General features: G+C 31.7%; 3 protein-coding genes and 1 non-coding gene across 6 annotated transcripts; 2 read left to right on the forward strand and 2 right to left on the reverse strand.

Moving 5' to 3' along the window:
• Window positions 1-76: 76 nt before the first annotated feature.
• Window positions 77-2470, forward strand: LOC107359760 (uncharacterized). Of its 2 annotated transcripts, XM_089268531.1 has the most exons (3): window positions 77-113; window positions 816-1225; window positions 1294-2470. In XM_089268531.1, exons 2-3 carry the CDS (start codon window positions 902-904, stop codon window positions 2245-2247), a joined length of 1278 nt encoding a protein of 425 aa, XP_089124657.1. In that variant the 5' UTR covers window positions 77-113; window positions 816-901; the 3' UTR covers window positions 2248-2470. The 2 variants fall into 2 exon arrangements, with proteins under 2 accessions (XP_089124657.1, XP_015781801.2); XM_015926315.3 differs by lacking the exon at window positions 77-113 and having other exon boundaries at window positions 806-1225.
• On the reverse strand, window positions 2155-3777 carry LOC149093382 (lewis-type alpha-(1,3)-fucosyltransferase-like). The gene has a single exon (XM_089268532.1). It carries the CDS (start codon window positions 3775-3777, stop codon window positions 2512-2514), a length of 1266 nt encoding a protein of 421 aa, XP_089124658.1. The 3' UTR covers window positions 2155-2511.
• Window positions 3778-3931: 154 nt separating this feature from the next.
• LOC107359761 (uncharacterized) lies at window positions 3932-5131 on the reverse strand. Its single transcript, XR_016199374.1, has 3 exons — window positions 4990-5131; window positions 4468-4699; window positions 3932-4380 (listed from the first exon to the last, which is right to left on the reverse strand). It is a non-coding gene; the product is annotated as an uncharacterized LOC107359761 (transcript).
• A 506-nt stretch (window positions 5132-5637) lies between these two features.
• On the forward strand, window positions 5638-15543 carry LOC107359758 (glutamate receptor ionotropic, kainate 2-like). 2 transcript variants are annotated; one of them, XM_089268530.1, is made up of 16 exons: window positions 5638-6156; window positions 6830-7078; window positions 7209-7465; window positions 7676-8130; window positions 8894-9049; window positions 9142-9495; window positions 9983-10167; window positions 10259-10312; window positions 10926-11069; window positions 11682-11834; window positions 11927-12031; window positions 12919-13032; window positions 13105-13724; window positions 13801-13999; window positions 14093-14614; window positions 14673-15543. In XM_089268530.1, exons 4-16 carry the CDS (start codon window positions 8028-8030, stop codon window positions 14751-14753), a joined length of 2790 nt encoding a protein of 929 aa, XP_089124656.1. In that variant the 5' UTR covers window positions 5638-6156; window positions 6830-7078; window positions 7209-7465; window positions 7676-8027; the 3' UTR covers window positions 14754-15543. The 2 variants fall into 2 exon arrangements, with proteins under 2 accessions (XP_089124656.1, XP_015781799.2); XM_015926313.3 differs by lacking the exons at window positions 5638-6156; window positions 6830-7078 and having other exon boundaries at window positions 7209-8130.
• Window positions 15544-16007: the final 464 nt, after the last annotated feature.

Below are 16007 nucleotides of genomic sequence, written 5' to 3' on the forward strand. Positions count from 1 at the left end.
TTCGTCTGAAGTTTAGAAAGAAAATAAACGTGAAAATAGCAATTCCGGCTGTTTTGTTATTTCTACAGAACATGCTTAAACTGTTTACTTGTGTACATGCAAATAATTTTGTGGAAAGGCCTATTCGTACAAAAAACTTGTACGAATAGGCTTTTTAACTATTTGTACAAATGCGAATTTCAACGCCATCTCTTGTGTAATTCAAACACTAAGCTTGATTTGGAAAGGTTAAGAATAATCACGATGAGCTAAACAATGATTTAAGTTAGTTTTGGACAGTCCAGTGGATAGAGAGTAAGTTATTGAACTAAGATTTTGAAAGGAGTTAGGGTTCAAAGCTGGTCTGAGTATTTTTTTATGCCAATGGCTAAATCAAAAGAACGGTCGATAAATTGAAAAGTGTTCAATTTTTTGCTTCGATTGCCTTTCATAAATGGACAAAAGGCAATCGAAGTTCAACTTTGACCTCGATTTCCTCAGAAACTACAACTTCCTCTGTATCTACCAGAGGAATCTTTAAGCTGCACAAATGAACTCAGTTCTCATGTCCCTACGCAAGAGTTTAAATGTGAAAGAAACTAATTTTTACCCGTTTTTTGCCCATTTCTGTCAATTTGTGCATAAATGTGGTAATTAGTCTCTACAAATTAACAAAGTCTCAAATCTTAACCTAAATAATCAAGTTTTTGACACTATTCCATAGAGTTTAAACAGACGCGCCGTACTCTTAAGGAAAATAAAAGTCTACTACATATCCAAGGACTAGAATCTTATCAGATATTTTTTTGTACGAATAGGGCTTACCTAATTTTGTATAGTGTTTCTCTGTCGACTCTCAACAAATTGAATTCTTTTCTTATTCCGAGTTATTGATTGTTGTCATTTATAAAACTGATTAAAAATGTACCCTTGGCATAAAGATGACACCTTTAGTGAAGTATTGAAAATTATTGATCCAAGTAACCCTGTTAAACCACCAATTGAAGCCTACGAATGGGCCAGGGATCGTTTAATTTTATGGCAAGTTAAAACTACAACAAGTAATCACTGTTTACCAGAAATCGAAGCAACTCTATCTCTCCTCAATGCCTTAATCAAAGATCGGTATTGCCTGGATGGGAACAATATTGAAAAAGATCAAAGATTGACCAATAATTGTTATGATATATGCACCTTCTATGGTATGTCCATCGTTAAATTTTGTAATCTGTTACCTTTTTATGAAGTAAGTACAATATGATAATCAATTTCAAGCACATTTTAAAGCCAATTTTACTCTTTTTGTTGTTACAGATGACCAAAAAAGGAAAAGTTTATCGCGTGAACAATAAATCTAAAAAGACTGTCCGTGATTTAGGTCTTTCACTTGGATTGCCTTCATGGGTGTTAGAGTGTCGCCATAAAACTTGTCATGCTTCCACCAACTCTTTGATTCTTCTTCGCCAAGCTAATTTTTTTGCCCTTTCCTGGATATTTAAACACTTTTGGTACAAAATGCTCGAAGAGGAAGAAGAAAGTAGAAACACTGAAAATTTAAGCAAACTTGCACAACAAGTGGAAAAATGGTTAGCAGTTGCAGCTTCTTCTAAAAAAGCTATCTTAAGAGAGAAAATCACTCAAACTGTGCTTGACCACCCTGACCAAGCATTCTCAATAATTATTGATATTTTAATTAGAGAATCTGGTTATAAACTTTCTGATTTCGATATGGATTGCATGGAGCTTCCAGTGAAGATCGTTAAGCCTTATGCGAAAATAATTCGTTTAGTCAATAATTTTGAATCTTTAGAGCTTTTTCTGCACCATTTAACCAAGTATTTCACTGAAGCTGATGCGAGAAAATCTAGAGTCTCTGTTCTTTGGTTCAAAACGATTACTAAATGCCTCAGTAAACAAGCTGACGATTCCATCAAACAAATGCTATCACTACCTGAATTAAAGCCAGAAACTGAAATAATTGTATGGCAAAGATTGCTTTACAAAGCAACAAAAAGACTGACACAATTTACACCCGAACTCGTTGATCACCTTTCTAGTCTTATACCAGAAGATTCCATTCCATCGGAAAGCATTGCTCTTCTAAAAGAGCTCGCCCTTTCATCTATTTATGTTAAAAATAAACCAAAAAAACACGAATCCAAAATGAATCCAGCGTGTGATGAGAAAAGTATATATTCTGTAAAGACACTCGCTGACTTAACAGCTGAGCTGTCACAATCTGGCGAAAAAATGGATACATCATCATGAACAATGAAAGATAATCAAATAAGATTATGATACAATATTGGAAATAACAAGTTGAATCAAAAATAGATTTATCATTTTTCGCAACACAACTAAAACTCAAAGTGATTTTATAGTTTTCAAATTCAATTGTTAAACTTTAATACAAGGCACTGTCTGACCATCTGAACTGTAACAGGTAACATTTGATCAATATATTTGTAATAAAATTTAAATTAATATCACAGCCACTTTGATTGGTAAGATGATTATTAAAAAGAAACAGTCTTAATACACCTCATGCTTAACCAGTCCAATATTAGGTCTCCACTTTTTACAATGTCCACCTCCAAACCACCATTTGACTAGATTCTCACCATTAGTACCTTTACATTGTTTCGGCTCTGGTCCCGTTAACCCAGTGAAAATTTGACAAAAGATATCGTCATAACGGTCAGGAATCATTAATTTAACATGATAACTTTTCTTCCAATCAAAGTATTCATTGTAAGCTGTTTCATTGGATGATAAATAATTTAAATATGAAGCTAATTCTTTGGGTGATTTATAATCAAGGGCATTAATAAATGAGTGATTGGGCAGGACGGATGAATATTGAGCGCCACCAAAAACTATAGGAATGATATTGTAGCTCATAATGTTGACCACTTTCTCAGTAAAATAGTCTGTGCAGATAGAGTTCTCAAAAGAGAGATAAAATTTGTATTCATTGGCCATTTTCTGCCAGCAACCCTGAGAACGAAAGTCCGAGAAAAATGAGCATTTTAATTTACCACAAGCACCATAAATATCAACAGCAATATGATTAGATAGCTCTTTAACATAATCATCACGCCCAGAAGGAGCTTTACAATTGCTAACCATCCAAGCAATTGATTTAGGCTTTGACTCTAGTTTTGTTGAAATTAAATTGCTATCCATGGAGGCATTGAAACTGTCTCTTGGCTCAATTACTCCATAAGGAATGTAAAAATCGGAGTCTTGTCGGTATGTAGCCCAACAATCAAATTTACTTTGTAAACTTGACATTACATTGGATCGCCAAGTGTGGTGAGGTGATTCTGTATGAAGCCAGATCCATTTTTGGTCATTCCTTTTCACCGGTAAATCGTTAACCTGAAGATTCCTCCAATGAAAGATGATGATTTTCGCTTCATTTAAGTAGGTTCTTTTCCGAGTTACAAAACATCCACAAGGTAATAGCTTTTCAACACTATGTTCCCAGGTTGGGTCTTGGTAAAGTCCGGTCCATACCAATATTTTAGGAGCTTCCTGGATAGTCAATGGACGATCAACCTTCTTTTGATCAATGTGTGAACCATCTACACCGTTTGACACCTGATTTCCATTAGCAGCTTGATAGTCAACGTCTGGAATAGATACCCTAGAGGGATGATAGTCGTAAGCTGGTGAAGTTCCAAGGGAATCTATGGTAAAGTAAAAGATGAAAAAAATCAAACAAACACCAAAAAAGACAATTATTCGTCTTGAGTTGTTTGAATGAGCTCGAGAAAATGAACCAAAATCATTCATTGGACGGTATTTTATATGTTGTTGTAAACTTCCTTTTGTAAAATAAACAGTCTTATCGGTACCAATTGATTGCAACCAAAATTTTTTATATGTCTCCAAGGAAATGACAGCAACTAATTTGGACGAGTTTCTCGAGCGATTGGCTCCTAATGGCGTCCAATAAATCCTTACTTGTTAAAACACATGCAGGATTCGAGTCAGCGAACATAACGGATGGTTACGGTTTCACTTTGACATGATAACCAGAAAATCTTGTACAATGAATGAGTCTTCATGATGAGTTGACTAATGGAACTGATTGCCACCACTTAGATTGTCTGATAAGTTACTATCAATCATAGCTGTAAAGTTATAAATATGGTTGATATACATGGAGGGAGTCACAGGCAAATTGCTGAAACACTGGTTGTAAATGAGCTTAATTGACAATATGACAAGATTTAGAGTCAGCCGGAATCTAAAATGACTAAACTATTTGCCGCGTTCATCTAAAATTTCATTGTTTTAACCATTGGTAAAATAATTTAGTCAAATTGGCTGCTTATCTTTCTGCCGATCAGACTCTTACACTTTTCAGGCTCAAACAGTTTCAACTGTGACACCCTGTATATCGACACAGAAAAGATAAAAGTAAAGATAAAAATTAAAGACAAACAAAGATAATATAAGATGGATGATTTAAATCCTTACATTCAAGAATATTGTTTTAAGTGCAATCTCTAACCCAAATGAAATTGGCATTCAGTTAGACAATAAATGGGGCGGTTTGACACGTAGTTGAACCAAAACGAACATTCTAACAGCTCATCATTACACCTCATATTACAACGAACAACAGGCTAATTAGATAAAACAATTACAAAGATAGCTATGAATTCTGGAAAATGACGTAGACCAACTGCACCGAAGCTAATGTAAGACACTAGGGAAAAAAAGTCAATCTGAAGTTAACCGATGATTGTTATACATATTGAAGTAGCTATCATGAGACAATCACACATCAATTGTTCAACAAATATTTTAAAAGCCTCACAAAAATCCTAAACAATATGTGAGATACAAAAACACAACAATACAATGATAAGTACCCCAATTGACAGCTATTTAGGTATCTAAAGCGACTTCATACTTCCATTGAAAACAATAGATGGAAAGACAAAAAAACGTTAAAACCAACTAAAAAATTTGAAATGCTATCAAGCTCTTACTTACCTGAATGAATAGTTAAACATCGTGATGATACTCGAATTGAGAATCCATGAATGACCAAATTTTGTAAAATTGAAAAAAAGAGATGAAATAGACTGGAAATAACAGTTAACTAAAGCACACTAACAACATTAAAACATAATTGTTACAATGATACTGCTTGAAACTTTAGGTTTCAAACAACAAATTTTAGGTTTATCTTTATAAAACAATCTTTATTTTAATTGGATGAATAAGTGTAAACAAAATGTGTTAATAGATTATCATAGATAATGTAAAATTGAAATAGGTGATTAACAGTTCAATTTTAAGCTTGTTGAATGTAAAGACAAAAGGAGAAAAAGAGTGAGACTTTGCCGTTGAGTTAACCACACTTTTTCAAGTTGAATTTTTCCATTCAGTATTTTACATGATGATTTTTTAACCAGTTTCTTTAAAACTAAATGAATATCAGCTTAATTGAGTCATCTTAACGTTGAACCAGACCAAGAGAAGGAAAAAAAGTCTATGGAAGGTTGATGCAAATCTAAAAAACTGGCTCATAATGAGGTAAGCATGGTTTTACTTGTTTATTTTAAACTCATTTATTTTTCTCTCCTTTTTTGTCCTCAAATTTTAGTACTTTTCACTGATTATCATTGAATTTTCCAGTTGCAGGGTTTACTCGTGATCGCGTTTAACATCGTTGAAATAAAATTTGACCAGGAAAAATGAAGAAACACCAGAAAGTGCTCGAGAGATCAAACCAAGCAGTAAGAGTGTAATCTCAGCATAGACGAATCCCCAGTAGCCTTTGTAATTTAAATCATAGCAAGTCCAATCGGAACCATCATCGAAATAGATGTCACCGTTACAGAATTTCTTCCATTTAACTGTTAAAACTATCATGAATATGGTGTTGGCCAGAGTCACAAGGAAATCAAAGATGGAGGCAGCAGTGAATGCCAGTAAAAGACATTGGTTGATTTGACAGGAAACAAAGAAACCCCAAACAGTTACTATTAGGGTTATGATTGAAGTAAGATTTTCATGCCAACGATTTGAATCAATGGTGAAACAGATGATGGAGACAAATAGACAAACCAGATTGGAAAGGAGAAGGATACTCCTCATGAATAATGGATAATCCATGTTGATGAGTGTTAACTATGAATGAAATTAATGGATGAGGTATGTAGATAGGGTTTTTGTAACTTAATTTTTAGCTTCACTTCAGGTGATTGGAAAGTTTAAGTTCATTGAATGGAAAAACAAATCACAGTTATAATTAATCTTGTGTTAAAATTTGAATCAGATTTTTAAACTCACAGCTTAATCTTGCAGTATCTTTTTACTTTCTCCAAGCCACACCAATGTTTTATTAAGATCTGTGCTATTACCTTTATTATCGGTAATCAATCTCCAATGGTTATTATCTTTTTAGTCATTCCTTTTCTTTTCAAGCAACTTTCTGTCCCTGGTTTACGTCTCCTTCATGACTTTTTTATCAGCCCTACTCTCGAGTACCATGCAAGATTATTGGAACATAAACATAAATAAGAAAAAAACGGTAAAGATGATTGTAAACATGAGCTAGAAATTGTATTAGTCATTCAACTGATACCTATTAAACCATTGATGATTTGGTTACTGTTTTATCATTACCCTCTCAAGGTTCATAGATTGCAGTTTATTAAAAGGTAAAACTAAAGAAATCGAAAACTTTGTTTCAGTAAATCAAATAAATTGAGGGTCATTCTGAAAGGTTTTAAAATCGCCTTTGTCTGGACAACAATGATAATAGCTAAGGATGAGCTAATAAGTAAAATTTTCACATTGATTAATTGTTATTTTTTTATTTCAGATCAACATAAGGCTAGTTTCAAAGGAATCCAAGTCAAAAGCATCAGATGTGGCTAAAGATTTGATATGAGATTAGACTCAATCGGAGCAAACATGAAAGAAATCATTCAATCTTTGGGAAAAATCAAGGAATAGCCATTCAGAATTTTCTCTTGGATTCATTGATGTAAATCTATCATAAATTCTGAAAAAAGTTATGCTGTTATTACAAATTCAAGATAATCTTTACATTTGCTGACTAAACACTTTGGTAAATATCCAAAAACATGGATGATTACAGATGAAACCCACACATTGGTGGATTGTCCATCTTGAAATCTTTCAATGGGTCAAAAATTATCTTGATTTATATTATAACTATTTTCCAATCTTAATGATAGATCCAAATAATCAAGTTTGAACAATCAGGTTGTTCTTGGGATGGAACTTTGGATTGCAGTATCACATCTTCAGTCATTTTTAATGGAACAGAATATTGTGGCGACTCCGATTAAAATCGCTGTGGACTAAATACTAATTCCTGATAGCTAAAGACGGATTATTATCCAAAAATTGTCAAAGAAAAGGTGAATTTAATCAAAGTTACATGAAGACATGGAATTTATCGAATCGTTACATGGAGATGGCGCAAGCGCGGGTAAATTAAATAAGTTGGTTTCTTTCTGGTTCTCTCTTTCTGCGAAGAGTTGAGTAAGAGAGATAAAATTGAGCTGAATTGAAATGCAATTTCAGATTTTTCATGTGAAGGTTTCAATGAAGAAAACAACCTGAAAGAATACTGATGAAGAAGCAACCAAGAATCATCACCTTCTTCTCATATTTTTTTCCCTTTTATTCATTCTACCAGCAAATTGCGTGACTAAAGGAATCTCCTTCAATTTTTTTCCTTCTATCCAACCTAACATCTCACTTAGCCAAAGCTAAATATACTTGACTTGAATTTGATGTCTTCCATTTATTTTCATCATCAATATTGCTACTATTGCCATCATCATCTTTATCACAATCATCTGTCTTTTGATTACTTCTGACCATTTTCCTATCCCCTAAAAGTACCAAAAGTGAACCAATTATCAATTGTTTAATCTTTTTCTGGTTATTATATGTGTTACCAGTTTTTTGTGTCTCCTCATCAACCAGCTATTATGACTAATTAATGATCAATTTATCATTATTGTTTTAAAGAGTTGTGAAAAATAATGATTTCCAGATTGAAATGTTTTCCAGCCATAACTGTGTTCCTCATTAATATCATTATAACATCATCTTTAAATCCAGACTCTCCGATAACCATTAAAATTGGTAAGATCTTTGTTTTGATTTTAATATACCTAAATATTCAGATTGTTATGATTAATCTAGACCATTTATGCAATTTGCTTTAGTAAATTCTTTGTCTACCATGATTGTCTTTCATAAGGTGTCATTAACATGATCGATTGAGATTTCACTTCTCATTAAAAAGGTAGATGTCAAATACCTTGAATAACTTGACAAAAATACCATAATAAGATAATTAATTAATCATTTTGAGTGTTTTCTAATGTAAATTCATGTGTGTTTGACCAGAATTTACAGGGAAATAGGCATTTTTATTCAGATCATGCAATATATTGACCATAAACATCAACACATTTTAAAAATAAAAACTGTAAATGTTGAAATATTTGGTTCCAGATAAAAATTCAGTGTCAAAATCATACTTTCCATTAATCTTCGTTTCTATTCTCCAAATATTTCGGTGTTGACCTGTTAGTCAACTGTTGGGAAATTCATTTACATAAAGAGTTTATATCATAACAAAGATTAGAGTAATCTAGAATCATTAACATTCTCTTGCATGAATTCTTGTCCTATGCAAGTTGAACATTTGTTGTTACCATTGCAAGAAACCGATTAACAAATTGAAGGAGTATTAACCTTCGATCTGCATTTTGAAATTTTTCAACCTCCAATTGTCGTTAAAAAAAACTTTCCACTGTTAATGTCTTGTTTTAATGTCTCACTTTATTTAACAAGTCAAGACTGAACTCATTACTCAACCATTTTCCTTTTGTCTTTTTAGGCGCGTTAATGGAAACAAATGATGATACATTAGTTGAAGCTTTTCAAGATGCTTTAAAAAGATATAACTTTAATGATTGGAGACGCAATAGATTCCGTTTAGTTGGAAAAATTGAATTCATTAACAATAGCGACAGTTTTCACGTTTCAAAGCCAAGTAAGTACATTTTTTATCTACATTTTTTACTAAAACATGTGATTGTTTATTCCTTAAAGATTAATTTTACTCAATTTTTACAATCCTTTTAGCATGTAAATTACTTGAAGATGGTGTATGGGCTCTGTTGGGACCCAATAGTCAATCAATAAGCTGGTACCTTGACTCTTTGGTTTCTCACTTTCGGATTCCGTACGTTTCAATATTATGGAGCTCCAATAACAATTCATTATCACCACTACCTTCAAAGACAACATCAACATCATTTTCTCTGACTTCATCATTGTCACAATCTTCAGTTGGATGGATTGATGAGGACAGAAAGTATCACAATTTTACCATTAAGTTAACTCCATCATCTAAAATGATTGGTCGTGCTCTGGAGTCCATGATGAATTATCATGGCCACTGGAAACAATTCACAATCATCTATGAAACTAATGAAGGTTTGTCTAGCTTTACTAATGTCAATTGGTCAATCTAACTTTGAACCATTTACGCCTTCCACTTAACATGCTCTTTTTAATGGTTACCCTTTCGAGAAACATAAATTATTTATTACAGTCTAGGCTTTCATTGTCACATTTTCCCTCAAAGGTAGTTTCCTAGTAAATTTGCTCAACTCTAGTCTTGATTAACTTTAACTTGATATTCTGTAATTTTTGCTCTTTCTGTTGTCATCTTAATTGATCATGATTAATCAATTTCAGTAGGAACAAATGTTGAGCAAGCATTAGACACTATCGATTAGCTGTTAGTATTGAATTAAACAAGTCTTTTATTTCCTGTGACAGCGATCCAGTTTCATTTCGTCATACTTGACCATGTACTTTCTCAATCTATTGTAATCTTACTCTTCAGACAAAACTCTTCAGATTTTATCGAATGCTTCTGAATTCTAATACTTTTTTCATTCCATTTCATATTTTACAGGTCTCATTGAGCTCAAAAATTTGCTTGGAATAAATTCAGCCACCAAAATGATGCGAATAACTGTTCGTCGATATCAACCTTATGTAAACTCCTTCAAGAAGCTATTGAGAGACTGTAAAAAGCACGGAGAAACTAATTTCATTGTTAATTTGGACGATAAAAAAATTCTTGAGCTGTTGAATGAAGTGAGTTTAAAACAATTGATTGCTTTGATGAGCAACTCAGACAATTAGCGTTCGTTAATTATTTCAATTTTTTCTCCTTGTTATTCATCAGGCACGTAAAGCTGGTCTCATGACAGAGTATAACAATTTTTTCCTTTTCAATTTGGTAAGTTTTCCAAGCATTTAATACTCATTCTTATGCGATTCACACTGAAGATAAAATTTTCACTGATTAAACCGAGAATTGGAAAAGGGTGAAAAGTCTTCTCAAAGGGAAGGATTTTGAAATGTAAAATAAATTATTCTTTCTGCTGATCTTTTCTATTTTTGAAATTCTTTAATATTCCCATTTTCAGTGGCAAAACAAATCGAAATTTCATTTCTGTTATCTTTTATCGCTCGATATTTAATAAATTTGTTATTTATCTTTACTTTTTTCTCTCCCTGTTCATTGTCATCATGATAAGTTGTTTATCCTCTCAATGCTTATAGATTGAAGCATTATTAGTATTTTTTCCCTTCTTTTATATGTTATATTTCATCACATTCTGTTACCGATTCAAAGAAAATTTGTCGTTGATGCTCAAAATTCCATGAAATTGTCCATTTATTATTTTCAACTTTTTATTCTGCTTTTGTTGTGAAGATTTTTTTATCAAATTTGATAGCATCTATTTTGTAATATGTCTCTTTATAAAATGTTGACAAATGAAACTTGTTTTATCCACTATTTTACTCATTTTATTTTATCTTTTCCCTTCCTAATCTTTTTGCAATAGGATATTTCATCTATGGACCTTCGAAGTTTTGAATGGATCGATACTAATATAACAACATTCTCATTATTAGACCAACAATACATTGACCGAACTGATATGTGGATACAATCCGACTTTTCAACAGCCAAACATACTAAATTGAAAGTAGGTTCAAAAAGCCTCTTTTACTGCATGATAATCAACCTTAAGATCAGTTGCTTCTCATTTATTGCTTTTTGACCTCCTAATTCAATCTTAACTTACTTTTTCTACTTTTAACTGAATTTAAATTGAATTTAAAATTTGAAAAATCAAATAAGCTGAGCCTTTCCAAGCAAAATGGAACCATTCAATATGACCTTTCGAGTGCTTCATCTTGCAACTTAATTTGACTATTTTGAGGATAATTCTGTTAGAAGCTGAATAATCAATGAACCAACTTATTAATTCATCAAAATAGTAAGTTAATTGTTAGGGAAGTTTAATAAATATCCTTCAGTGTTTACACAGGTCATAAGGATATAGCTATGATTCTTGATCATATCAATTCTGTTATGAACGCAGACAACATCATTGTCAATATATTTTTCAAAGAAAATGATAATTTGTTGAATTGATAAAAAGACTGTCAGACAAATTTCGGAACAATATCATATTTGCCTTTATTTCTGCCAGACTTTTTATTCTTAAATAATATAATGTAATTCATGAATATATCTTTTTAATATCATACTTTTTTCTTTCTTTTTCCTTTTGTTACCATTTTTAACCTTTTAGGTTGCCTCAGCTTTAATATATGATGGAGTAAAAGTTCTTGCTGAATCAATCAAAAAATCTATCAAAGATGGATTCTACGAAGGTCCAAGTTTAACATGCTCAAGTAACAAATTTTGGGCCCAAGGAAACTATCTAATATCAACTATAAAATCTGTACGTTTAAACTACACAATTATCTTTACCTTTACATTACAATATTTTTAATAAGTCTTCCAATATTAATTACTTTGATTTCTTCTTTTCAGAATTCTTTCAATGGTCTAACGGGTCCTATTTCCTTCAATCAATTTGGTTCCAGAATTAGTTTTCAATTAGAATTGATGAAATTGCGAAAAGGCAAATTTAACAAGGTAATAAGAGATTTTGCTAAATCTGAATAATCTGTATTACTCAGCGAATGTTGAAGTCTGGTCACAGTTAGCTTTTAATCTGATGGCAATGATGATCGATTTCAATAGTCCAAGAAAAAAGTCAATTTCATATTCTTGAGCATTATTGAAAGAATGACGATAATTCTTACATATTTCAAGTATTTGTGTCTTAAATTTAGTCTCAGTGTGTAAAGTGTTTGACGGATAATTCAATTATTATGGTTATTGCTATAGTTATGGCAAAACAATAATAATAAAACATCATTTTTAGAGGTCAGTTTTGACGTTTGCTTGATACATTTAATCATTTCGTACATTATATCATTCACTTCTCATGTTTGTGTAATCCATCTATTTTTGTATGAAATCTACTAAAGTAATGTTTCTATATACACATTTACACTGTTTTATTTGCAGGGAGTGATATAAAAAATGTATAATAGGACATTTAAAATTGTGAGTGATTTAGTTTCCTCGTAGTGTTACTTTTATGAAGATAAATGCTTTCCGAGTATCAGATAACATTAAATACTTTTTATATAAGGTTTTTCAACATTTATAACCTTTTTTGCTGTTCAAAAATGAGAGAATGTTATTTTTTAACATAAAGTTACCCTCTTTTGCCATGTCTATACGAAAGATATCACCCTGAAATCAACAATTGACTTTTGACTTTCATTACTTATCTTTAGGAATAAACGGTAATGATATAAAAAGAATCAACTTTGATTTTTGTTCTTGATATCAAGCCAGTCTCGTGAGATTTTTCAGTTAATCATTTTTCATGGAGGTTTCTTTTTCATTTTATAATAGATTAACTTAATGTTTTTTTCCTTTTTTCATTTTTCTTTTCTTATAACATAAAGATTGGTCATTGGGATAGTAACATGGGTTTGATCATAAACGAGAATATACCTCGATCAAAGGTTACTTTAATGGATAAACTGCATCGTAAAATATTCAGAGTCAATTCTATCTTGGTAAGTAAATCAGATATTCAACTGTATTCATTGATTTAAATGTATTCTTGTCCATTTCATCACATTTTTTAGAGCCATCCATATCTAATGTTGAAACGTAATCACGATAAAATGATTGGAAATGAAAAATTTGAAGGATTCGTTATTGATTTCATGGATTTACTTCAACATAAACTCAACTTCTCTGGTTACACCATTTTTCTTGGTCGTGATGGATCCTATGGATTATCTTATGGAAACGGTACTTGGAATGATGTTGTAGACAATTTAGTCTCCCAAAAGGCTGATTTAGCTATTGGAGATTTGACAATTACACGAGAAAGACAAGAAAAGATTGATTTCACATTTCCATTCATCAATTTTGGTATATCAATAATTTCTCGGAAATCGGAAAATTATGAATTTAGCCTGACTTCATTTTTAAACCCGTTTTCCCTACAACTTTGGTTCTCAATTGGTTTAGCTTTTGTTTGGGTTACTCTGACAATGCGTTTCATTGGAAGATTAAGTCCATTAGAATGGATAAACGATGAAACTAATTCACTTCCAAGTCAAGCCCATCTAATTGTCACAAATCAGATAAAAAGAAACAAAGCAAAAGCAATTTCAGCGAAAAATAATTTCAACCTTTCAAGTTGTGCCTGGTTTGCTTTATGTTCAATTATGCAGCAATCTTCAGATCTCAGCCTTAGGTATGTTTCATTGAAAAGTAATTTGAAAATGTTGATCTGTATAATTAACTTGAATTTATTTAACATTAATATTCAGATCGCTATCAACTCGGACATTGGCTACTTCTTGGTGGTTTTTTACTTTAATCATTATATCTTCCTATACAGCAAATCTCGCTGCTTTCTTAACATCATCCAAGCTTGAAAGGCCTATTGAAACTCTTGAAGATTTGATAAAACAGACGAAAGTTGCATTTGGTTGTGTTAAACATGGAGCAACTTATAACTTTTTCAAAGTAAATATTTTTCCAATTCGTTGATTGTTTTGTTGACTCGATCTTTCTAATTAACCATTACTAATGATAATTTGTTTGAATTTCTATTAACAGAAAAGCAGTGATCCAATCCACCAACGTTTAATCAATATAATGAGCTCATCAAGTCCTAGTAGCTTTGTGGAAACCTATGAGGACGGATTAAAACGTGTTATGCACGAAAATTATGCACTTTTCATGGAGTCAACTTCAATCGTTTATTACGCGAATCGATATTGCAATTTAACTCAAATAGGTGATCCATTGGATGATCGAGGTTATGGTATTGGCTTGCCTTTTGGTTCACCTTACAAGAAGCTATTATCTGAAGTAATTTTGTGGTTAAGAGAAAATCAAACAATTGAAAGACTTACAACAAAATGGTTTCATGAAAAACCAAAACAGGAGAGAACCAAGGATTCAGCTTTTCCCCTGGATTGCTCTTTTTTCAAATCATTTCATGATCTCAATCAACTGCAACCTGGAAATATTGGCGGCATATTGATTCTTTTACTTTTAGGTTCAGCCTTGTCTTGTATTTTAGTAACTATCGAGTTCACATGGAAAACCAAGGAAGTTTCGCCAATTAAAAAAGATGTAAGTATAAGTAAAACTTGAAGAGCTTAATTATTAATCTTTATTCTTATTATTTCAGGAAATTGATACTGAACATCAACAATTGCTAACATTTGAGCACCATGGACCTTCTGGGGTCCATTTAGAAACTGTGATATAAGACCAAATTATTTCCAATCCGTGCCATAAATTTGTGTAATTTTCAATTATCAACTTTAATCATCATCTATATCTGCCTGATCATACATAATGTATTCATTTGACAATCCAATAATTTGCCGTAATTTGCTTTACAAATTCAATCTTTTTTTGTTCATCTCAACTGAAGCATTGTAAAAAACATTAATCTCATGATGTTTGTTTACATTTTTTTCTACAAATTTGTAACATTTTTACAATTCTGATTATCATTTCTAGACTGTAATATATTGTTTCATATCTTGTTACAAACTTACGGTTTATTCAACTGTAATAAAACACCTTCAATTGAACTAAATTGAAAATCATGCTCATCATAGACATGAGTATTCAATATAAACTTCAGTAGATGGCGACTTCTATCTAACAAGTCGTCAATTGAAACGATTGATTATTTAATCAACTTGAAGACATTTTACATCCAGATATCGTTTAGATCACAATTGGTTAAAGCCAATACTAAAGACTTAATGGATTCGACTTGCCTCATCGATTAAAGAAAGAAAAGAAACTTGAAAGCATCAATAAGTACAAACTACATTCAATCAATGATGTTCAACTGATGAATTAATAATGGTTAACCTTTCCAGCATTACATTTTAGACTTTAATTGCTCATAAATAACCATTTAAATCTAAAAATAGATTTTAAAAAAGCAACAACCAAATGATTGAATCCTCTGAATAAGGAGATGACAGATGATAACAAAATTATTGTTGTTAAGGGGTAAATAAACGTTACAAACACACTGATTCCTTTAATTTAAAATTCTCGAGATATTGAAGATCCAAATGGCAGAAGAAGGTTTAAATTTTGACAACAATTCATGTTCAAAAATCTAGTAGAATAGCAAAAAGCAATATCTTAATATTGTCTTTAATAATGCCTTTGAGCTCAATTCAATTCTGCAATCTCAAAATTTGATTATTGAAGCTCGTTACAAGCTTTGCAATCATTCTGACTACAAATTTAAAGATACATTTATGATTGCTGTCCATAATTCATCCACTGAATCACATTTCGTATATTTCATGACTCTCGATTGATGTTAAATCTGGATAACTGGAAGGCCAGTGGAGCAATCTGAATGAATCTTGAAAGATTTTCTTGTTTAATTTCAAATATGAATTCGGACTTTATTTGCCTCTCAGAGATATTTTCGGCATTCGTCAATAAATCATCTTTGAGGGCTTCGATGTAATCTTGTGAACTCATT

The sequence above is a fragment of the Tetranychus urticae genome, chromosome 3 (assembly GCF_039701765.1).
Source record: "Tetranychus urticae isolate SD_2017Ah chromosome 3, NJAU_TeUrti_SD_1.0, whole genome shotgun sequence".
Lineage (NCBI taxonomy): Eukaryota > Metazoa > Arthropoda > Arachnida > Trombidiformes > Tetranychidae > Tetranychus > Tetranychus urticae.

What these genes read in the sequence shown, in the direction of transcription:
- LOC149093382 (XM_089268532.1), bottom strand. Translation starts at nt 3,777, where the DNA reads ATGAATGATTTTGGTTCATTTTCTCGAGCTCATTCAAACAACTCAAGA.
- LOC107359760 (XM_089268531.1), top strand. Translation starts at nt 902, where the DNA reads ATGTACCCTTGGCATAAAGATGACACCTTTAGTGAAGTATTGAAAATT. An exon ending in ATCTGTTACCTTTTTATGAA is followed by an intron (nt 1,226 to 1,293) that starts GTAAGTACAATA and finishes TTGTTGTTACAG; the next exon opens with ATGACCAAAAAAGGAAAAGT.
- LOC107359758 (XM_089268530.1), top strand. Translation starts at nt 8,028, where the DNA reads ATGATTTCCAGATTGAAATGTTTTCCAGCCATAACTGTGTTCCTCATT. An exon ending in TTCTTGAGCTGTTGAATGAA is followed by an intron (nt 10,168 to 10,258) that starts GTGAGTTTAAAA and finishes GTTATTCATCAG; the next exon opens with GCACGTAAAGCTGGTCTCAT. An exon ending in TAATATCAACTATAAAATCT is followed by an intron (nt 11,835 to 11,926) that starts GTACGTTTAAAC and finishes TCTTCTTTTCAG; the next exon opens with AATTCTTTCAATGGTCTAAC.